The 24219-nt window shown below is 43.3% G+C and overlaps 1 protein-coding gene across 1 annotated transcript in view; it reads left to right on the top strand.

The window, feature by feature from the left end:
• LOC137438171 (voltage-dependent L-type calcium channel subunit alpha-1D-like) overlaps positions 1–24219 on the top strand; it is a 429914-nt gene that overhangs the window by 383804 nt on the left and 21891 nt on the right. Inside the window, exons 28-36 of the mRNA XM_078766514.1 lie at positions 248–358; positions 3550–3633; positions 6956–6976; positions 8879–9007; positions 10698–10763; positions 10934–11025; positions 16241–16397; positions 17839–17966; positions 20693–20789. Of these exons, the coding sequence (XP_078622640.1) occupies positions 248–358; positions 3550–3633; positions 6956–6976; positions 8879–9007; positions 10698–10763; positions 10934–11025; positions 16241–16397; positions 17839–17966; positions 20693–20789 (885 nt within the window). The remainder of the gene's footprint in view (positions 1–247; positions 359–3549; positions 3634–6955; positions 6977–8878; positions 9008–10697; positions 10764–10933; positions 11026–16240; positions 16398–17838; positions 17967–20692; positions 20790–24219) is intronic.

The following is a 24219-nucleotide window of genomic DNA, read 5'->3' on the forward strand; positions in this document are numbered from 1 at the left end:
TTTTCAGCCTGCACCATTTGCTGTTGTTGTTGTTGTTGGTGTTCATCTCTTATTTAATGTATCATTTTCAGCCTGCACCTTTGCTGTTGCTGTTGTTGTTGTTGTTCATCTCTTATTTAATGTTTCATTTTCAGCCTGCACCAATTGCTTGGAATCATTGTAGGCTGTGCATCCTGGGCACGTGCCCTTCCATGTACGTGCACCCTTAAATAACATGCTTTGTACATAGCGGTTCTCTTTTTCCCAGCATCATCAGCAAACACATGTGTTCAACCTGGCCATGGATATCCTCAACATGATCTTCACGGGTCTTTTCACCATTGAAATGCTTCTCAAGCTGATCGCATTCAATCCGCGGGTGAGTTCCTGACATGACGTCAGATGACGCTCCATATATTTCACAGTAGTTAAATAAACTCCGCCGGTTAAATAACTTTTGCACATTGCCTTTGATTTTAGGTTGGTTATGTACGCACCATTTGGTCTCACTGGGGTTTTTTTTTTAACTCCAATCTGCTTGTTGAAAGCAGAACTTCACGTTTTTACCTCTGCCACCAAAGGTGGATGGAGGTTATATTTTCACCTGTGTCTGTATGTCAATCACCTACAGGTCACCATTTTAAACGATCTTCATGAAACTTAACGAAATGGTAAAGTTGGTCATAAGCAAGAAGCCTATTGATCTTAAGGTAAAAAGGTCAAAACATCAACATAGACCAAAGGTCAACAACTTTATCAAGTTTCTGAAATCATTAATTTCATCTCATTGACATAGGCTGAAAGGTCAACATCGGCCATTTTGCTAAAATTGTCAATTCTTATCCAATTGACTTGAAATTTGACCAGGATTTGCATAGCTGGTTACTCAATTCAACCACCAATAATTTTTGAGGTCTAAAGGTCAAAAGGTCAACAGTGGAAATTTCTAAAATTGTCAATTTTCATCTGATTGACTTGAGATTTGAAGAGGATTTGCATATTTGGTCACTGAATGCAACCACCAATGAATTTTGAGGTCACCATAGCCCAAAAGGTCAACATAGGCCAAAGGTCAACAACCTAGGTGCAATTTCTAAAATCCTCAATTTTTCACCGATTGACTTGGAAATTTGAACACAATTTGCATATCTGGTCACTGAATTCAACCCCCAACTAATTTTGAGGTCAACATAGGCCAAAGGTCAACAACTTAGGTGTGATTTCTAAAATCCTCAATTTTTCACCAATTGATTTGGAAATTTGAAGACAATTTGCATATCTGGTCACTGAATTCAAACCCGAACTAATTTTGAGGTCACCATAGCCCAACAGGTCAACATAGGCCAAAGGTCAACAACTTAGGTGCGATTTCTAAAATCCTCAATTTTTCACTGATTGATTTGGAAATTTGAAGACAATTTGCATATCTGGTCACTGAGTTCAACCCCCAACTAATTTTGAGGTCAACATAGGCCAAAGGTCAACAACTTAGGTGTGATTTCTAAAATCCTCAATTTTTCACCGATTGACTTGGAAATTTGAAGACAATTTGCATATCTGGTCACTGAATTCAAACCCCAACTAATTTTGAGGTCACCATAGCCCAACAGGTCAACATAGGCCAAAGGTCAACAACTTAAATGCGATTTCTAAAATCCTCAATTTTTCACCGATTGACTTGAAATTTGACCAGGATTTGCATAGCTGGTTACTCAATTCAACCACCAATAATTTTTGAGGTCTAAAGGTCAAAAGGTCAACAGAGGAAATTTCTAAAATTGTCAATTTTCATCTGATTGACTTGAAATTTGAAGAGGATTTGCATATTTGGTCACTGAATGCAACCACCAATGAATTTTGAGGTCACCATAGCCCAAAAGGTCAACATAGGCCAAAGGTCAACAACTTAGGTGCAATTTCTAAAATCCTCAATTTTTCACCGATTGACTTGGAAATTTGAACACAATTTGCATATCTGGTCACTGAATTCAACCCCCAACTAATTTTGAGGTCAACATAGGCCAAAGGTCAACAACTTAGGCGCAATTTCTAAAATCCTCAATTTTTCACCGATTGACTTGGAAATTTGAAGACAATTTGCATATCTGGTCACTGAATTCAAACCCCAACTAATTTTGAGGTCACCATAGCCCAACAGGTCAACATAGGCCAAAGGTCAACAACTTAAATGCGATTTCTAAAATCCTCAATTTTTCACCGATTGACTTGAAATTTGACCAGGATTTGCATAGCAGGTTAATCAATTCAACCACCAATTATTTTTTAAGGTCAACATAGGTCAAAGTTCAACAACAACAAAACTTGTTGGATGAGTTGAGTAGGCGACAAGAACAAGGCGATTAGATATTGGTTATGGTCCGGATGCAGATCCGGCTTGTCAGTGGGATACAAAATGTAACTGTTCAGCCTGGCGGAGGTATGTGCTCTACCGAGTGCCGTTCGAGTTATTTTATATTGTTATTGGAAAAAAAAAATTTGCAGCAATCATACAGTAATTTTCTTTTTTTACACCAGAAGATCTACATGATGTCATACATGGGATAATTTAGTTGTGAACAGTTTTTCAACCACTCAACCATGCATTATCAGATCAGTAACTTTAAATTCAACACCAATGATAATGTGCACTCCTGATGTTGATGTGAACAATTACCTTTTTTCATCTCCCATTTAACAAGTTCCTATTTATCCCACATATGGAAAATGCCACCTGCACATACCATATATCCTTAGAAAGTCATTTGTTGGTCCATGTGTGGCGTGTTTGCTAACCAGTCTCGCATCAGGTAAAGGTGATACAAATGCAAAGCTTCCCTTATTGTCACACTACATTTGTATGTTCGCTTGTCTGTTCGTTCCCTTATATATTGTATATTTTAAGAATGCAACATTTTAGTTGCTACTAAAGTTGTCAAACATAATGGGGCTCATGGGGAGTCATGGGGTGTTGAGGTAGGGAGGATCTCTGTAACCACTTGAGTGATCACCACCAGATTGGTAGGGATATAATAGACCACATGGAGAGTAAATACTGAAGAAAATGAAGTTATTAACTTTTTTAAATTCTGAGATTTAGGGGGGGGGGGCAGCGGGATTTGGAATAGGGGAGGGGTAATCTATTTAACCATGATCGTGACCAAACGTTTGAAGGATAGTGTAGGCTCCATGGAGAGTAGAACAGTGGAAAGGGAAGGGGAGTGGGGTGGATGTTTTGGGCAGCGGGTAGGGATTTATTGTGTTTGTCTTAGATGGGGGGATTTATGGGGCATAGCATTTGAATCCCACCCCCCTCCCCCCACCCGAGTGTTTGGCACTTGTTTTGTCACCGTTTTCAAATCGTGCACGACATCTTAAAAAACATTTGAGAATACAAACGTATCTATATTTATGGATTTGTTACAAGTATGCAATTCAAGGTAATGATTAAATAATTAGCGTTTGATCACCCTGCTGCTGATTTATTTATTTATTTGTTTGTTTGTTTGTTTATTTATTTATTTGTTTGTTTGTTTGTTTGTTTATTTACTTATCTTTTGGTCTGCTGTTTAGCACTATTTCAGGGATGCCTGGAACACATTCGATGCTCTGATCGTTGTTGGAAGCATTGTGGACATCGTAATAACCGAGGTCAATGTGAGTCCAATCTTTCATGGCATGGTGTCAAATTTTCTGTACCTGTGCCATTAAACTGCCCGTCAGACTTACTTACATGTTCAAACCACCCTGCCGGGCGCACGCTTACATGTTCAAGCCTCACTCACATCAGCGTGTGCTTGGGAGTTTTAGTTTAGACCACATCACATTCAATGTTTAACAAATGGATAAATGACATTTATTTTCTCTGTTGAATCATTTAGGTTTGTTTGTTGTTGTTGCACACCTGAGGCAGTCTCTACATAAGCTTGTTTTGATTTATGGCATAAATCCCTCTAAAGAGATCTGCAGGAAGACAGACAGCAGAATCTTCTAATGACGTCATTAAAAGTATGAATATTTAACACTTTGAATGTCTTATAAATAACCACCTTTAGAGGCCATTTTTCCCCGCAAGCGGGGGTTGGCCCGGGGGTTTGAATGTCTTATGATGAACCATTATTCCAGGAGATTTGGAAGTGACAGGATATTCAGACAGAGTTATTTATTTATTTATGCCAAGCATTGAACTGATCGGTGCCACAATGTTAAGCAGGAGCAGTGTTGTCTTGTTTCACTTACAGATGTTTTCATCAATGTTGAAACTGGATTCTGACATACGCAATGCATAGGAAAGATTTATTTCGTGGCCATCTATTGGTTGAAGTAGCTCAAAGGTAGCTTGCTCACCTCTTTGACCTGTGTTGCCTTGTTTTGATTCCAAAACTATAAACTCACTGGCTTCTAATATAAACAGTTACCCTGGTCCATCACAAAGTTCACCATCCCTCGGGGAGATGCTGAGCTGGAGACCCATCTGAAAATGTTAACTGGCGGACATGTTGACAAAAAAAGTCTTTCAAGCAATGGACCATTGTTTACCTGTACACTGGCCAAATTCCAAATTCCTGTGCTACTCTGAGGGTCCCTGAAACAGAGTTGCGACTTCTCTCTGAGGTCTGAGGTCTGAAACGGTCTGAGGTTGGTTCTCTCCATGGACTCATCTCATCTTTTGCAAGAACCCGATGCTCTGGGAACGGACTGTGGTCACAGGTTGTGCTCATGAAGCCACAGTACTGAAGATGTAATTATTTCTGGCTGACTTTATAAGAAAAAAAATCCTTTATAAGAGGTTACGTTTAAGGCTCATCAAAGGACTGCACAGCACACGATGACTAACAGTGGATACAGGAAAATAGGGACAAATGACACAGACAAAGATGGATTTGGATGTTGAGGATAAAACAGCCAGGACATGAGAACAGGTATAATACAAAAGTGTTCTGATTGCCACATGTTAATACAAGGGGGCTTGTTCGAGAGAACTGTCCAGGGTTATAAAACAACAACTCTTTGTTTGCTCTTTGTTTGACAACAAACAACAACTCTTTGTTTGATGCCGACTGGGCATCCTCCGTCGTGCGAAGTCCTTCCTCGGCACACCTGAGCTCCTCACCACATACAAGGCTTTCATCCGCAGCTCAATGGAATACTGTTCTCCCCTATGGGCTGGTGCTCCTGCCTCACACCTGGCTCGGCTTCACGCTGTTGAATCCAAAGCTTTCAAAATCATTGGAATCTCCCGCGATGAAGCTATCTCTGAGGGCCTTTCACTCACTCACCGCAGGCAGGTAGGTGGTCTTTCTGTCTTCTACCAACTCCTCTCCAGCCTTGCTCCCCCAGCTCTCTCCGTGCTCTGTCCCCCAAATATTCCTACAGGTCGCACAAGATCTGCCAGCAACCCTCTGATGGTTAAACTGCCGAAATCTCGGCTCTCTGCTCACCTTCACTCTTTCATTCCTCTTTTCTCCCGCCTGTGGAACAAACTCCCACACTCCCTTCAATCCCTCTCCTCCCTCCAGGTCTTTAAAACAGCTGTTCACCACCATCTCTTATCTTCCCCCATCCATAACCTTGATCTTTTCTACCCCCACTAATTCACCCCAGATCCACCTTGTTTGAAATTCCAACTTATTTCCTGGAAATCCTGGCAGTGTCCATATGTTTATACCTCTCCCACCCCCCCACCCCTTCACATGCCTCCCCCCCTTCACATGCCTCCCCCCTTCACATGCCTCCCCCCCAAACCCCTCTCCCTCCCACAGATCTCTCGATGTCTCCATGTCTCTCGGTCCCTGCTCTCAAATGTTGTGTTTGTGTCCTTCCCCCTCTCTCCCCATCTTGTCTACCGCTCCCGATGTTATTTGTTTTATGTGTCTGTTTGTCTTTCTGTGTGATTAATTTTCGCTCTTTCACGAGCCTCGATCTTGTATACAAAAAAAAAACAAAAAAAAAAAACAACAACAACCACACACACACGTATTCAATTAAATTAAACACACACAGTAAATTTTATGTGATGTCTGGGCAGTGTGCTGCTAGGAACATATGTGCAGGTCATGAGACAAAGACATTGTTTAACTGAAGCACTTTGTGTTAAAGGCAGCTCTTCACCTGTGCACTGAAAACACTTAATATTACATAAACAAGTTTAGTATCCTTTTAAAACGTCTGCGTGCCAAATTATATACAAATTGCCATCAGAGAAAGCTTTTCGTGCGGTTCTCTCCAGTGCCATTTCAAATGGCTCCTTCTTCCTTTAACGGGATCTGTTTAATTTATAGGGAGTTGAGCAGAAACAGGTTTCTTACACGTATTACAGTCTTGAATCCCTGGAGGGAAAGTTGGATTGTGTAATGATTCTGATAGGTGTTCCAAAGGTGGAATTAGGGGGCGGAGGTGAGAGCCATAAGCCGGGATTTTGGAAGTTTCACAAGGAGAGAGTTTACCGGAAGAACGTGCATCCCCTTAAGCGGCACAGGTCGTTTTTCATCCGAAAAGGCCTTATCTAAGTGACAAACAAAGGCTTCCACTGAAGAAGGCTTATATTATCCACACCTGGAGTTGCCAGTAAGACAGGTGCTTGAGGGAATTGTTGTCATTACAACATTTGGGAGTTGTAGCATGCGGACATGGTCATGTGGCACCGAATCTTCGTAGGACAAATTGATTGATCCATCAACACATTGCTTGCATAGGTATTGAGATCCTTTAAAATTATTGTATAAGCAGGTGTAATCTGGAGACGTAAAGCAATGTGTTTGCAGTTTCTCAGGTGTGTGCGTGCGCATGGACATGTACTACATCCTTTATTGAGATACATAACACGAGTACAGTGGATAAAAATGTATTGAAAACAAGATGTGTGAGCAAACTGAATTAATTGTCTTCCTTCACACTTACCTTTTCCCTCCCTCATCTGCGTACACTGGCTTACGATTCTCCTGCAAAACTCCTGCTGCTTCCGACATCTTTGCCACAGAGTGGTGGACACTTGAGAGAGGTAACGGTATTTGCTATCCGGGTGATGCATGGAGTGCACTCTTGAAATTGCATTTTACAGGAAATTAAAACAAACCTGGATCTGATTTGTTAAGTTGACTTCAAGATCCACTCGGCTTAATTTGACAACATTCTGGCTTCGTAGGCCAACGTTGACATGTGGCCCAAGAGACGTCGTAGCTGAGAGTCAGACCCAAGAGTTTGAGTGACTGAACCTCTTAAAGAGGGTTGTTGAGAAAGTGGGAATTTATCAGGATTGAAGGACATGTTCCAGGTGTTTGACCAGTTTGTGATTTTGTCAAGGTCTGAAGAGAGGGAAGAGGCTGCTGTCTGTCCTTCAGAAGGATGAGGGATGTCACGGCAGAGGGTGGAGTCATCAGCGAGGAGATAGAGGATTTTCCGGAGAGTCAGAGAAATTATTGATGAAGATTAGGAATAAGATGGGGCCTAGAACACTGCCTTGGGGTACTCCAGCCTTGACAATAAGAGGAGAAGAAAGGATTCGGTGGAGAGCCACACGTTGGCTACGAGAGTGGATGGAGTCAGTAATCCAAGAGAGGAGTTGACTTTGGAATCCATAGGCACAGAGTTTGGCGAGCAAGGCAGGATGCTAGACTGTTTACACCTACTTATTCACCTACCAAGACCATTTTCCCACACTTCCCCTCCCCTTTGCGCTTTGGTGCATCACTCCACATGCTCTTGTCCCACCAGTTTCCCTTTGCCACATTTTGCATCTGTTGACACATTTCCTCCTATCATTACACTTATTCTGCTTGGCCTGGTGTTGGCTTAGCGGTTCGGGTGCCAGCTTGGGATTCCAGGATCCTGGGTTTGAATCCCGGTCGATCGCTGAATTAACGCCAGGGGGGTTGACTCCGCCTGTCATCCTTCCAAGGTCGGCAAATTGAGTACCAGCTCACTGGTAATTCCCTGTGTGTCGCAAAAGGTGACTAACAGGGTTGGCGGCAGGAAGGGCATCCGGCCATAAAACATTGCCTCAAAAAAGGGGACCACGGTGCCCGAAAAAGGGGACCACGGTGCCCAAAAAAGGGGACCATGGTGCCCGAAAAAGGGGACCACTGTGCCCGAAAAAGGGGACCACGGTGCCCGAAAAAGGGGACCAGGGTGCCCGAAAAAGGGGACCACGGTGCCCAAAGAGGGGACCACCGTGCCCGAAAAAGGGGACCACGGTGCCCGAAAAAGGAGACCACGGTGCCCGAAAAAGGGGACCACGGTGCCCGAAAAAGGGGACCACGGTGCCCGAAAAAGGGGATCACGGTGCCCGAAAAAGGGGATCACGGTGCCCGAAAAATGGGACCACGGTGCCCGAAAAATGGGACCACGGTGCCTGAAAAAGGGGACCACGGTGCCCAAAAAAGGGGACCACGGTGCCCAAAAAAGGGGACCACGGTGCCCGAAAAAGGGGACCACGGTGCCCAAAAAAGGGGACCACGGTGCCCAAAAAAGGGGACCACGGTGCCCAAAAAAGGGGACCACGGTGCCCAAAAAAGGGGACCACGGTGTCCGAAAAAGGCCAACCCCTGCTCTGCGGGGGAAAATGGCCTCTAAACGTGGTTCTTCTTCTTCTTTTACATTTATTCTGCTCTTCCATGAGTCTCAATACTTATAGAAAATAAATCTTTATCTTGGAAAGCATAAAACTGCTGTTGCTGTTCATATGACTCGCCAAAGCTCTACAGATGCAGTAGGTTTTGGGTAACAGTCTTACACATACTTGCATGCTGATAATATATCTTTGATTGTCACAGTTTCAGAAATCTGATGTGTTATTTGAAATAATATACCAAACTAAGGTGATTTGCATATGTTCCATTGATGATAACCATATAATGTTGTTGTTGTTGTTGTTGTTGTTGTGCACATGACTTACTGCACGTAGAGCTCCGAAGAAAACGGACGTATCTCCATCACTTTCTTTCGCCTCTTCCGTGTCATGCGTTTGGTGAAACTGCTCAACAAGGGAGAGGGAATTCGGACACTTCTCTGGACTTTCATCAAATCCTTCCAGGTGAAAGGGCACAGCATGTTACACGTCATTCCATTCATTTCCATCACGAGTGTCCCTCTGTACACCTAGTGCTGTGGGTACTTTATTCACGCTGCATGTACATCTATGTACATCTATGTACATAGATGATTCCATTTTGTTGAAAGACAACATCTCCACCAAGTGGAAAGCAATAAACTCGGTGAGAAATTACCTTTGAGAGGCAGGCAGATTACATTGGGGGAATGATGTGAAAGGTATAACAGGGGAAGGTGTTGACGGGGGGAGGAGGGTTGGGTGAGTGGATAAGACCATAGACCCATAGAGCATTGAGACCATTAAAAAAAATTTCAACCTTTCTGGCACTAATATTACAATGAGGAATCACGTGTTTGTTGATATTTACCTCCACCGCTGAAAGGAGGTGTTGTTTTTACCCCTGTCTGTCTGTCTATCTAACTCTTTGTCTGCCTATCTATCTGTCTGTGAGCAGGACATCTCAAAACGTTATGGACGGTTTCTGATGAAATTTGCTGGACATTTTGGGTGTATGAGATGGACAAATTGATTCGATTTTGGTGAAGATCCGGATCCGGAGACGATTATTTTTGAGCGATTCTTCACTATTGAGAGATGCAGCCAAAAACGATATTTCAAAATGTTTTTGACGGATTACGACAAAACTTGGTGGATTAGTTGGGTAGGCGACAAGAACAAGCCGATCAGATTCTGCTTCAGGTCCGGATGTAGATCCGGCCTATCGGTGGGATACAAAATGTAAACTGCTCAGCTTGGCGGAGGTTTGCGCTCTACCGAGTGCCGTTCTAGTTACCTGCGCCACCAAAGGTGGATGGAGGTTATGTTTTAACCCCTGTCTGTTTGTCCATTTGTTTGTTTGTCCATTTGTGAACAAAATATCTCAAAGTTGTGGACGGATTCGGACGAAATTTGGCAGAGAGGTAGCGTATGTGACAAGGTCGAAATGATTCGATTTTGGTGAAGATCCGGATTCGGATCCGGCTACTAGAATTTATTAAGTGATTCTTCACCATTGGGAGATGGGGCCAAAAACGATACATAGCAGGATATCTCAAAAAGCTATGGATGGATTTGGACGAAACTTGTTGGACATGTTGTGTGTGTAACGAGGAAGAATCGATTCAATTTTGGTGAAGATCCGGATTCGGATCCGGCTAGTATAAAAATATTTTAGTGATTCTTCACCATTGGGAGATCGGGCCAAAAACGATACATAGCAGGATATTTCAAAAAGCTATGGATGGATTTGGACGAAACTTGATGGAGAGGTTGGGTGTGTGACAAGGACGATTCGATTCAATTTTAGTAAAGATCCGGATCCGGCTTGTAAAATTTGAAAAACATCGACAACTTTTCACCATTGAGTGATATGGTCAACCAGGCGGAGTTTTGCTCTCTACTGAGTGTCGTTCTAGTTTTCTCACTTTTCTGTTGTGTTCAACTGGAGGCGAAATTTGTGGTGGCAAAAGTGAATTGTTCGCCTTTTAACAATCCATAATATTTGAAGAGAGCATTCAGAGCTCCAGGGTGCTGTTGTGGAGATTAATGCATCTGAAGCAGCCACGAGTATTTATCAAAAAGTTTCTCTGGAAATGAATGTGTGCGTTATGTTCCTATTTGTTGACCTGACGAATCTGTCGTTCTGAAGTGCACATTCCCATTGTCCCTGCAGGCCTTGCCGTATGTCGCCCTTCTCATTGTGATGATGTTTTTCATCTACGCCGTGATTGGCATGCAGGTAACTATGCTCCTGGAGGATTCGGTGCAAGACAAACTTGAAATAATATCCATTTGTCTCCGTCGCGGTCGCAATGGAACCCTCTTGAATGAAATGGAGCGAAAATCTTTTTTGCCCTTGGATTGCGCTTGTTAACACCAAAACTACCTTCTCGTGGTTTCTTTCGACAGATTTTTGGGAAGATAGCTCTCGAAGATGGAACTCAGATCAATCGGAACAACAACTTCCAGACCTTCCCACAGGCTGTGCTGCTGCTTTTTCGGTAATGGGATTCCTCCGTTCCTGTATCCATCACCGTCTCTCTTTAACTCTTAGATGCAGGCGTCAAAAATCCTACATAAACGCAGCAATTGGGCCTCGGAGGCCCAACGGATGTCTTCGTGTAATGTTTTTTTTAAATTGATTTTTTTTCTTTCATATCCTTTTTCAATGCAAGTCGATGCTCGTGTAGTTGCTCAGAAAATGTGAATCATTGATCCTATTAGTTGGAAGAATCCCATACAAGTAACGAATCCTTTTATTATTATTTTTGGCCTAAAAATTTTTTTGTTCTTGGTTTTTCAACTTTTTTTTTCTCTAAAAAGTTGAGGCTCATGGAGGAGTATTTGCTCAAAAAATATGATTCACTAATCCTTTTATTTAGAGTGTATATGTCCACAACTGTCAAAAATCCTACACCTATGCAGCCATTGGGCCTCGGAGGCCCCACAAATGTATTCCTGTAAAGTTTTTTAACTTTCATATTTTTGTCACTGAATTATTTGTAACCAAGTTATAGGAGCATATAATGAGGCTCATATCAAGAAAATAATGATATACCATAGTAGTACAACAACATTTATGCGGGGCCTCGGAGGCCCCAGGCCTGCATTCATGTCGGATTTTCGGGTTATAAGTGAAGAATGAAGATTTTCCCACGAACCTGAATTATCTTCTTCTTTTTTTTAATGTCACTCAATTTTTTTTAACAACATGAAAGTCGGTGAAAATGAGGCTCATTCCAAAAAAAATATTGTACAGCATAGTTTCTGCAACAAAAAAAAACCTTGTGGGCCTCCGAGGCCCAATCACTGCATCCAAGGGTTAATAATCACCTGCTTGTATCTGCCTCTTTCATTCGATTTCACCTTCCGCTCTTATACTGTCTCATCCTGGATCTGGCTGCATTCTTCAAAACCGCTTCCACTATGGATGAATGTCTTTGTCTAACATCAGTTGCCTTTGTCAAGTATACATAGTCTTTTATGTACTAAATGTCTTTTCGGCCATACACTGTATGTGTATGTTGTAAGTAAGTTGTCCCTCATTGGGAACACAGGCATGCTTCATTGAACTGAAGTTGTACTTGTAGACAACCCATTTTGGCACGCTCATGTTTTTTGCTTCAGAATGAGGGAAACCATAAACATACAATAGTTAACACAAATGGAGATGCAAAAGGGACATCTGGAAAAAGGAAAAACATCAAATTATAGTCTCAAAAAGAACAAAACATCACATCGTGCAAACGCTTTGGATGCCATGAACGTTGGTGATGTTGCGTACAAACATGAGTACATTTTATATAATTATATAATACCTGAAGTGTTACTGATGTTCACCTCTACTACGGAAGGTGGACGGAGGTTATGTATTCACCCCTGTTTGTGTTTGTTTGTCTGTTTGTGAGTATAATATCTCAAAACGTTATGGACGGATTCAGACAAAACTTGGGGGACAGGTTGCGTGTGTGACGAGGACGAATTGGTTTGGTTTTGGTGAAAATCCTGATCCAGATCTCGGATATGAGAGAATGCATGTTAAACCAGGTGCCCCGTTTACCTGCATTAATTCTGTTGTCTGAGGATGAGGATAATCTGAGGATCTGTTGTCTGAGGATGAGGATAATCTTAGGATCTGTTGTCTGAGTGTTACGTGCTCCTCCCCAAACCCCGGTCACGGTGTACCTCTGAGCCCCGAAAGGAGTCATGGCAGAAAGATGTGCTATTATGTGTGCCAACGACCAATGGTGAAAGCACACATATCAGTTGATACCAAAAACCAAGTATTGTATTAAGATCACACAATAATAACAACTTGCAGAAGTACAATAATACAACAAAATACCATATAATTCCTATGATGGTACCACCAGTGTCTTACTCAATAACTCACGGTGCTCCACGTGAGCGAAATGTAACACCCCCAAAGTCACTGTCCCGGCACCAGGCCAAAGTCGATCCACGCTCCGGTGATCACAAGAAAAAGGTCGTATTGAGACCAGATCCCAGGTCGGCTGACAGTCGACGCTGCCGAAGAGCCGCTGGGTGGGTGTCGGGCCGACGTCGGTCAGGCAAAAGTTCACCCAAAAGGCGACTGGGAATTCACACCTTCAGTTCACCAGATAAGGACGCTGATATGAATGAGCAGCGGCTCCCAAGCGGAAAACCGCGAATTCCCAGGCGAAATCCACGTCACGCACGCGAACCAGGCTAACGGCTGGCTCGAGGTGAAATGGCTCGTGTGAGGCGAAATGGCGGATGGGCCCATAATGGAGGCGTACCTGCTCTCCAACAATGATTCACTTTTTGGAATCAACAGCAAAACCCACGCAGGATTATCTGCCACAGCGACACTGTCACAGGAATCCCTTTCCCGGAGAAACCAATATTCGCTCATGACCAACGTTCGCCAGCGTCCGCTCGACACCTCAAAGCAGATCGGCCTTTTCTCTTCCGATCTCACTTGCGCCGCTTCAGCCTCCTCTTCCTCTTCCTCCGGTTTCTCTCGATCCATTTCGTTTTTCTTTTAAAACACTAATTTTCCCTTTTGAAGACAGTTATCTCCATTTCACTCAAACTATAACAATAATAGTACATGGAACTAAAAATGCTTCCAGTGGATGAAAACCACAAAGACGGAAGTGACGAATCCGTAACCTGAGGTTATGGACGAGTTATGACAAAACTTGGTGGATAAGTTGGTTAGGTGACAAGAACAAGCCAATTTGATTTTGGTTCAGGTCGGATCCAGATCCGGTCAATGGGATACAAAGCGTAAACGTACTGTTCAACATGGCGGAGGTATGCTCTCTACCGAGTGCCATTCTATTTTCAAGATGTTTTTTTCCAAAATCATAAACATGGTAGTTTAGTTCTGATGGCACTGGATGTCTCTTTCAGAGGTTGTGGATTCAAAAATGGCTGAGGATAGCAGGCTTAATGATTTTACTTCTTAGTTTATGTGAACAAAGTGAATCGTAGGATAATTCCCACGCTGCGATCAAATTTATTTTTTTTCTTCATTGATCTAAGATTCATGAAGGAGCTTGCTTACATGAATTGCATGCAGACCAAAGACGTGCGTTTATATCTGTGTATTTTCATGTGAATTACAAGGACATTAGTAGACAATGGGCAAATACGTATCGTATATGAGATTTCAACCTGGGTTCCCAGCATCATCAGACATAGTAGGTTCAGATCGGAATGCTGCACATGCCAAACCAAGTTATCAGGAACTAACAAAGGTACCCGTCACTTCGCTGACGCATTTAATCAAAGGACGGCATGTTGCACATCACAAGCATTATGCTCTATTTACTCGTTTGTTTGCCCGAGGTCATCTTCCATCTGTTTGGAAGTCAGCCAACACCATCTTCATCAACCATCCTTGCTGTCCATATATAGTATGAGAAAAATGACCTCCGCTTCCTGTTGAGCTCGGTGTTTGATGCTTTGGTTTGAACCTCCGCTTAAAATGAGTGAAAATAAACATTTTGAAAATTTCGAATTATTCTCACTCAGATTTGGGCATCACTGTAATGCATATTGTTAAGTTGTTTCAACTTTCTTCATGTAAGATTATTTGCAATACAGGATACCACCAGGTGGAGCTATACAATACACATTTACATGGAGAGAGTGGGGGTCTTTCCCCCCACCCTGAACACCTTAACCCCAGATATGCTACCCAGACAGAAACCATACTTGGGGTACCCTGAGGCAACATGCAAAATTTGGTTGGATTTGGTTCAGTAGTTTATTTGTTTTTGAAGCATATATAAACAAATAAACAAATATATCCAGTACTGTATACACAAATTCACATTTCTATTACTAGCAACGGTTGTTTGGGAATGCTTGCTTATTGGTGCCTTATATTAGGTGTTGCCTGGTGTTCGCTTAGCGGTTCGGGTGCTGGCTTGGGATCCTAGGATCCTGGGTTTGAATCCTGGTCAATCGCTGAATTAACGCCAGGGGGGTTGACTCAGCCTGTCATCCTTCTGAGGTTGGCAAATTGAGTACCAGTTCACTGGTAATTCCGTGTGTCGCAAGAGGCGACTAACAGGGTTGGCGGCAGGAAGGGCATCCGGCTGTAAAACATTGCTTCAAAAAGGGGACCACAGTGCCCGAAAAAGGCCAACCCTTGCTGTGCAGGGAAAAAATGGCCTCAAAGGTGGTTCAACGGTACTCGCCCTACGGGCGGGGCTTCAATTGGGAGGCCCAAATGAAAAGGCAAAATATCAGAAATTGAAGGCTTTTTTTATTTTAAGCGATTCATATAAACATCCGTTAAATCATATCACACGCAAATCATCAAAATCTAAACAGTATTTGTAGAATTTCAATAAAAAATCACATCACTGTTCATATCGGTAAATATTATTCCATCGTGTTTGGAAAAACTGGAAAATTGGAAAAAATTGGAAATTTGAAAAATTGGGAAAAATTTTGAAAAACAATATAGCCTATTTTACTCCAGGGGGTCCCAGGATTACCCACCCAAAATTTCGTTGCGATTGGTTCAGCCGTTTTTGCGGTACCTGGGAACGGACAGACAGACATTTGGTGAATTATAGTAAGATAGATAGTGTTAGATAAAAACCCAGCTCACTAACAGACGGCCTGTGGGACAGCGTAATCTTCCTGCCCAGTCGACATGTGTGCCTGTCCACACTCAGACCAACTTAGGATGATTCCGATGTGCTATACTCTGTTTCAGAACTTCGGTGCTGCCGAAGCAATTTCTTGGCAAGGGGTATACCAAGTGGTTTACCATTGCCTTCCTCGCTGTAGTTAGGGCATGAATTTGGAATTTGGCTATGGTGCCGGCGATAGTTCGCCTACTCTTCGTGAAGAACACTGTGGAATCTCTAACATCCACCAATTATAATGTTGACAGGCGGGACACCCAGTTTAACATCCATCCAATGAACGGATGTGAAACATTGATGAATGGCACACACATTGATGAATCCCCCTGCCTGTGAAACACCAGGATAATGATTTGTAGCTGGGTCGATGTCGAACAGCTTGGAGGTGAGTGTACATACCTGGAGTCCATCTGACCAGCTCAACGTGGCATGGCACTCATATAATGCTGCCTCTGACAAAAGAAGTGCTGCTGAGAATCCCTACCCACCCATCCCCGCTGTACTAATAGAAAACAAGAATGGACATCCTATGAGCCTAAACGTTGGTCGTTATGCTTGGCAGGTGTGCAACGGGTGAGGCCTGGCAGGAGATCATGCTTGCTTGCATGGTGGGCCAAATGTGTGACCCAGAGTCTGAGTTTGCAGTGGACCAAGCGATGTGTGGCAGTAACTTCGCCATCCTCTACTTCATCAGTTTCTACATGCTCTGTGCTTTTCTGGTACGTCCTCCTTACATTGACACATACTCTTCTCCAGGAAATAACCTCAACCGTTTCTTCTTTGCTTTGCTCTCAAATCCAAACCATGCTCTTCCCCAATGGAGTCACTTTTGTAGCTTTGTGTGAGGAATCCGAGTCGATGACATTTGGGGAGGACATTGAATATATTGTAACAGGGCGAGCTGAATTTGAATCGATGAAACGGTTTTTTGTACACCAGCTGTTGTACTTGGAAAAATGGATGAGGATGCTCAATGACAAAGATGAAACAGTGTCGAAAAGGAAAGAAGTAGATGGAATTGACAGGACGTTGATTGAGATATGCTATCCGCTGTGGAAAGCAAGAATACGCTGAGGTTTCATGTGTTAACACTTGGCCATCAGCCTGCACTACCTTTGGTTAGCATACCTCGATCAACGCTCTGTTCATTTCATGCGTTGTCCTACCTGTCTACTGACGCAGATCGACACTGGCCTTCATCGGCAGGACGAGTTCTTCATCCAAACACGAAGCCATTTGCAGAACCAAAATGCAGTATTTGAGTGTTAAATCCATCACTGCACTGCTTTGTTTTATTGATGAACAGGGACCGGCCAATCACATGGTATTCTGAATCCTTTATGGAGGAATAAAATCTTCTTGACCTTTTTAAATACAGAAATCTTGCCTCATAAAGAGCAACATCTTTCCAGACTAACAGAATGTGAAAGGGTTAGAGGAATGCACAAAGACACATTACAGAGGCAGGAGGGCAAAAAGGGGTGGTGGGGATGTGGGGTGAATGAATGGTAAAGATTAGGGAATAGAGCGACGAAGGAATGGATGAGAGCATTCAGCTTGGACTTAGGGAGGGAAGCCATGTGTTGTTTTCTGGAAGAACATGTGTAATCAGGAGGTTAAAGCGGTTCGGGGTGCTGTAGGCAGATGGAAAGAAGAGAAGGGCAAGTGGAGGCTAAAAGTAATCTGGTGATAGAAAATAGAGTCCAGGTCAACCTGCCCGCAGTCGATGAGAAATACACCCTGGGACTCGGATTCCTGCCAGGCGATGCCGATAGAGTAATATGAAGAGCCGTTGATTCAACCACACCTGGGGATGCAGCTGCACCAGCCCAATAAGGGAGCCATACTCCTTGTTATACTTTGGGTGGAAGTCTTGTACACTGGAATGAGCTGTCTGGTTCATGACGTACTTTGTTTTTGGAGCGAATTCCAAGGTGTCAGTTATTCTTGGCGACCGCTTAGCAATAGGGTCCACCTGAGACAGGTTGTGACATCAAATGAGACTTGTACAGCAGGTACTCCAGGGATGGCCAGAAAAGTAAACTAGGCCTGATTCTTGCAGTAGGGATAGTGAGAGCTTGGAACTCTCAAGATTGTTAAACTATCAATGTGTTAGCAAAAGTAACCTTAATTCCCCGATGTGTGCCACCCACTTACCAGATCATCAACCTGTTTGTCGCTGTCATCATGGACAACTTTGACTACCTGACTCGGGACTGGTCTATCCTGGGGCCACACCATCTGGATGAGTTCAAGCGCATCTGGTCGGAATTTGACCCCGAGGCAAAGTGCGTTTCCCACACATCAGCTGACTCATCATATGCTCTATTATTTTCTATCTCCTTTGGGTTTTTTGGGGATTGCACACTAATGAGATTTGTATTTAATGCACAGCTCATAGGTAGATCACCTCCTCCCAAGAGTGTTCTCCACAATCATCATCTGTTTGTGCTTTAAAACCATTTCGCCGGAAAAGGCAAACATGGCATCACGAGCAGGTCTCTTTTCTTAATGAAACGTTATCCCGGTGAAATTTCATGATTGTGTGAAATTGAGCAGATTCATGTTCATTATTCTTTTATCCTGCACTCGCGAAGTGAAAAGCGGGGTTAAGCAATCGGTTACGTACGTATGTCTGCATTTTTTTTAAATTCTTTTATTTACTTATTTTTATTTAAAAATTTTAATTCGCCATACTATGTGTCTACTCGTGTAGAATTTGTTCGTGATAATTATGATGCCATAGGTCGCATGGTACAGGCATGATCTTGGAAAACCCAAAAAACTTTGGACTCGAAATCTCCGAAACCGCTCCATGGAAAAAATTGAAACATGGCTCATTTTAAAGAACTCCGTATATGGAATAAGCGTTGTTAACCATGCTCGTCGTTGGTGCCTTCAGTATGACGTCATAATTTGACAAGTACAGCGCTTCGTCCGATCAGTTTGAAATTTATTGAGTCCGTTTGAGTCCGTTTGTCTGTTTGTCTGTTTATTTGTTTGTCTGTTTGTCCGCACAAAATAAATATGATTTTCTCGGCAACCGTTGGTCCAATTGACAGGAAATTTTCACCATAGGTGCAACTCCACCTGTAAATTTTTTTACTGATAATTGTGACGTCATAGGTCACGTGGTTCGGCCGCCATATTGGAAAAATCAAAAAACTTTGCACCTCTATCTCGGAAAGCACTGAATAGAAAAAACTGAGACATGGTTCATTATAAAGAACTCTCCATGGGGAATAAAATATGTTAATGATGATGTCATAGGTGCCTCCATTATGACGTCATAATTCGACAAGTACAAAACTTCATCCTATTTAGATGAAATTTCTTGAGCGCCATGTCGGCATAAAGTGGTGGAGAAAAAAAAAATGATGACGTCATCGGTCACGTGGTTCGGTCGCCATCTTGTAAAACTGAAAAACTTTGCACCTCTATATCTCGGAAAGCGCTGAATAGAAAAAACTGAGACATGGCTCATTGTAAAAAAAAACTCTCCATGGGGAATAAAGCATGTTCATGATGATGTCATAGGTGCCTCCATTATGATGTCATAATTAGACAAGTGCAAAACCTCATCCGATCAAGATGAAATTTCTTGAGCATAATCAAGGAATAAATTAGTTTAGAAAAAAAAAGAGTGATGACGTCATCGGTCACGTGGTTCGGCCGCCATATTTGTTTTAACACAAAAGCCTTAAAAACCACTGAAAATACATCCTGGCGAGGGTTTGCAATCTCTGATTGCTCTTTTTCTTGTTAACTTTTGTGTTACCAACGAGCCCGAATTGATGTGATACCTGCCAGGATATTCTGATGCTATCTTGGAGTTTGTACATGACAGTGTGAACTGCTTAACTTTCACCTGGTTTACCAACCTGCTTTAATATCCTCTGGTGGATATTTTCCAACCATTTCACCAAAAACGTTCAGTAAAGCAGTTTTGCTCCTGAGTTCCGGAGTTAGATATGCATTTCCTTGTATTATCAGACATATTCCAGACTTTGTGGGATTTGTTTTTTTGAGGCGGTGGTTGGGGGGGGCAGCATCCCTAGATCCCCAGCGAGCTTTTTAAGAGCCAACCACAAAATGTAAACGGACACTACATGGACATCTGACTGTGCAGGGCAGACACGTTACCGCCTGCCCTGTTGGTCCATGAAAGAGCCACGTAAGCTTTTTCTGGCAATTCAATTGTGGCCTATGGTAATTGTACTGAGACTGGCTTTGTTTCCAGAATCGAAATCTTTAATACTGTTCCGTTCAGCTGGACTTGAACCCATAACCTCTGAGTAACGAGTTCGCTGTCTTCATCATGAGGCCACCACTATATTTCTGCATTTTTGTATTCGCTTTCAATTGACCATTTGAGTTGAACCTCCTCGAAACTCGGTCTTAATTAATATACTGCCTTCTTTAGCTCCGACGAAGGATTAATGTTCGAAACGTCAGCTTCTCCTTGCTTCCCACGGTGGTTATCACACCTCGATGAACGTTGTGATGATTTCACCCATCTGGCTAAGAAATGTTTCATTTGAATGCTCTTTTTAAAGTATAATCTATTTTTATGTTTCATCAAATCCACTGACATGCCCAATTCATCCCAAAACTTTTGGTCCATCAAGAAATCATGATAGAGTGATCATGAAATATGATGAAGACGGTTTCATTCATTTCGTGTGCAACCTCTGGCCGTTTGTTTTGCATCCTTGCTGGGAGTGCGGCCATGCCGCTGATGCAGTGCCCCCTGCCGGTTAGAGCAGGAATTTGGAATTTGTTCCATGGTGCTGGCGAATACTCCCCTACTATGCGCTAAGGATACCATGGGAACTTTAACATCCACCAACTAATGCCAGCAGATGGAATGCCCAGTATAACGTCCATCCGAGCTACATCACACACGTTGATGAATCAACCGGAAGAAACTCCTGCCAGCCCATTGCATGTAGGATTCCTGGATAAATAATGAAGATGGTGATGGTTATTTTTGTTATGAATGGTTGAACCACAGGGGCCGCATCAAACACCTGGATGTGGTGACTTTGCTTCGGCGGATCCAACCTCCATTAGGCTTTGGCAAACTTTGCCCACATCGTGTTGCGTGCAAGGTTGGTGTTTTGTATCTGTGCATTCACTTGCATATGAAACACACATTGCACAGTAAAATGTAGTTTTACTTTATTTAACACCTTCACTGGTATGATATAATGATCTGGAGTCTGCATGGGGTTCGGCCCACGTTCTCCCAATACCTTTGCGGTGGAACTCTGTTATCTGGGAATGTACTCACCAGTGAGGTATCTCATTTGGATTTTAATCTTGTCGATTTAATCCAAGGCGTTGGAGAAACCCTGGGACACACATCATTCAGATGGCAGCATAAAGCCAGCTTTCCTATCTGTATTTAGGTTGTGCATGTAAGCTGATATTACGGTATCTCTCGAAAAGAGTAGGCCATTGTATGTAGGAATCCTGAATAAATTGCTTAAAAAGAGATTAGCACTGCCCACTTAGGCATAAACATGATGAGTCAAATTATTCCCTTGTGTGCTTTGACTACCTTGCAAAACATAAACATGAACATTTTGCAGATGTAGATAATGGAAATCTATGTGGGTGGTCAAAAGTCTTTTCCCATTTTCACAACGTTTGAGAGCCAAAGACTGACTTCTGTTGCAATAGTGTCTGGGAACTCACCCACCATTGGGAGAAATGTGTGAAATTGGAGAGAGAAAGACAGAGAGAGTGAGAGTGAGAGAGAGAGAAAGATAGATAGAGAGAGATAGAGAGAGAGATAGAGAGAGAGAGAGAGACAGAGAGAGAGAGAGAGAGAGAGAGAGAGAGAGAGATAGATCGATCTACTGATCTCAGGTATAGAGAGATCAATGTCACTGATCTACACATAATACCCCATAATTTTTGGGAAATTTTACAAAATAATTAAAAATGAAATACAGAAATATCAAATTCACATAAGTATTGTCGTGTGGTGACTCAGTTAACACCGTGCGTCACCACGGATGGAACTGAGCTTTAATGGAGGCATTTCCAATTGATGGCGGACCAACACACGAACCGGGACGAACTATGCCGCTTACCTTCACGGCCTCAGGCGTCTTCAACCTGCAATCAATAATTCAACCAAAACGGATGTGAAATGTACAAGGGAAAATAATGAAAGGATTTATTTAATAAATATCGGGACAGGGAAACGAGATGATCAAAACTAAACAATATTCCTAAATCGGGATCCCGCACACTTCACTTCACATACAGAACAATGGGAGGATAAATAAAAAAACGCTGTGTGCGCATTGCATTTGTGTCAGGCTTGTCTCAGTCTGTATGTCGGGTCGGTCCATTCACGCTCCGTCCGACGCGGCTCTGGTCGGCGCGAACCACTTGGCCCCGTTTGCTGGCGTGAACACCGGCCTCCTGCACTGTCCGTCCCACGCCACACAGCACAGCACTTGCACACAGGCACCAGGTGAGGATGACCGTCGGCGCCCACCGTCTTTCCAACGTCCACCATGCGAAACAGGTCCAACACGAAGGGACAGTCAAGGGAAGGCAAGATGCAAAGGGAAGAGCTCCGGGCTGGAAGGAACCAGGGACGAGAAGGCAAGGGAAGAGAGCTAAATGCCGGCGAGCGAGCGGTTTTACTGGCGGTCTTCTGACGTCAGCTCCTTCCCCTCCAACCAGGGCGTCACTTACTTGTCGCCTTTTGTGCCCTTTTACATCACCAGCGCTTGCCCTCCAACCAGTGCGTAGCTTTTTGGTCGTTCGTTCGCGCCTTCCACACTGATTGGCCGTGGTCTCATTGGTTGGTGGCCAATCAGTGTGTCGCTCCTTTACCTTTCTCACCCCCAATCACGGAGAAGCTCTCTGCCCTTCCTTTGACCAATCGCACATCCTCCCCTACACTGCCAATCGGTGTGGTGTTTGTTATTCGCCCCTCCCCTGGCCAATCACTAGTTCTCCTGGGCGTGGCTCCCAGCCTGCCTTGCACGATGTTCCATCGCCATGGTGGTGTACTGCGCGGCCGCTGCCTGTTGGTCTTTCCGGTCAGTCCTTATGGCGGTGGGAGATTAATTAATGTGGTGCACTAATGGGCCTATCTAATGTATAAGAGTGCGTTGCCATACGGGACACAGGTATGATCACAGAGGGAATGACATACAATGGAGTCTTATCCTTATTCCCTAGAACTATTTATCACGCCCATTCCTCATAATGGGGACGAAGAGACACCTTAATCCGAACAAACCGCCTAAACACAGAACTTATTACAGGTGAGGTTCCCTATCACGACAGTCGGACACCTACCTATGCAGATCTACCTAAATCTAGATATTCCCCTACCCCAAAATTCTTAACAGTATTCAACTGCCAAAGTCAATACTTTGCAGAAACTACGCTGGCAGTGATTACAGCTTAGAGTCGTCTTGGGTATGTCTGTATCAGCTCTGCACATCTGGATTTGGGGAGTTTCTCCCATTCTTCTTTGCAGATTTGCTCAAGCTCTGTCCAGTTGGATGGGGAACATCAGTGAACAGCAATCTTTAAGTCTTTCCACAGATTCTCAATGGGATTCAAGTCTGGGATTTGGCTGAGCCATTCAAGGACTTTCACATTTTTGTTCTGAAGCCATTCCAGTGTTGCTTTGGCTGTACATGGGGTTATTGTCCTGATGGAACATAAATCTTCACCGCAGACTAAGGTCGTTTGCACTCTGAAGCAGGTTATCCTCAAGGATTTGGTTGTATTCATTGTTCCCTCTATCCATATAAGTCTCCCAGTCCCTGCTTCTGAAAAGCCTCCCCATAGCATGATGCTGCCACCACCATGTTTTACGGTGGGGATGTTGTTAGGTGGGTGCGCTGTGCTCAGTTTCTGTCAGACGTTGCACATTGCATTCAGGCCAGAGTCCAATATTCGTCTCATCAGACCACAGAATATTTTGCCTCATGCTCTCAGTCTTTCACGTGCATGCCGTCATGTGCCTTTTTCTCACAAGTGGTTTCCGTCTGGCCATTCTCCCATAAGTGCTGGATTTGTGAAGTGCTGCACAGACTGTTGTCCTTCTGGCAGGTTCTCCCATCTCAGCCAAGGAACTCTGGAGTTCTGTCAGAGTGGTTATTGGGTTATTGGTCATCTCCATGACCAAGGTCCTTCTTGCCTGGTTGCTCAATTTGGTTGGATGACCAACTCTAGGAAGAGTCTGGGTAGTTCTGTATACTTTCCATTTCCTAATGATGGAGCACACTGTGCTCTTGGGAACTTTCAACAGTCCAGAAATTGTTTTATACCCTTCCCCAGATCTATGCCTCCTAGATCTATGCCTCTTGTTAGATTTTTTTTTTTGTCGGAGTTATACAGACAGTTTATTGGACTTCATGGTAGAGTTTCTGCTCTGACATGCACTGTCAACTGTGGGACCTTATATAGAAAGGTATGTTTCTTTCTAAATCATGTCCAATCAATTGAATTGGCCACAGGTGGTCTCCAATCTAGTTAGAGACATCTCAAGAATGATCA

The sequence above is a fragment of the Myxine glutinosa genome, chromosome 12 (assembly GCF_964187855.1).
Source record: "Myxine glutinosa chromosome 12, kmMyxGlut1.1, whole genome shotgun sequence".
NCBI classification, from domain to species: Eukaryota; Metazoa; Chordata; class Myxini; order Myxiniformes; family Myxinidae; genus Myxine; species Myxine glutinosa.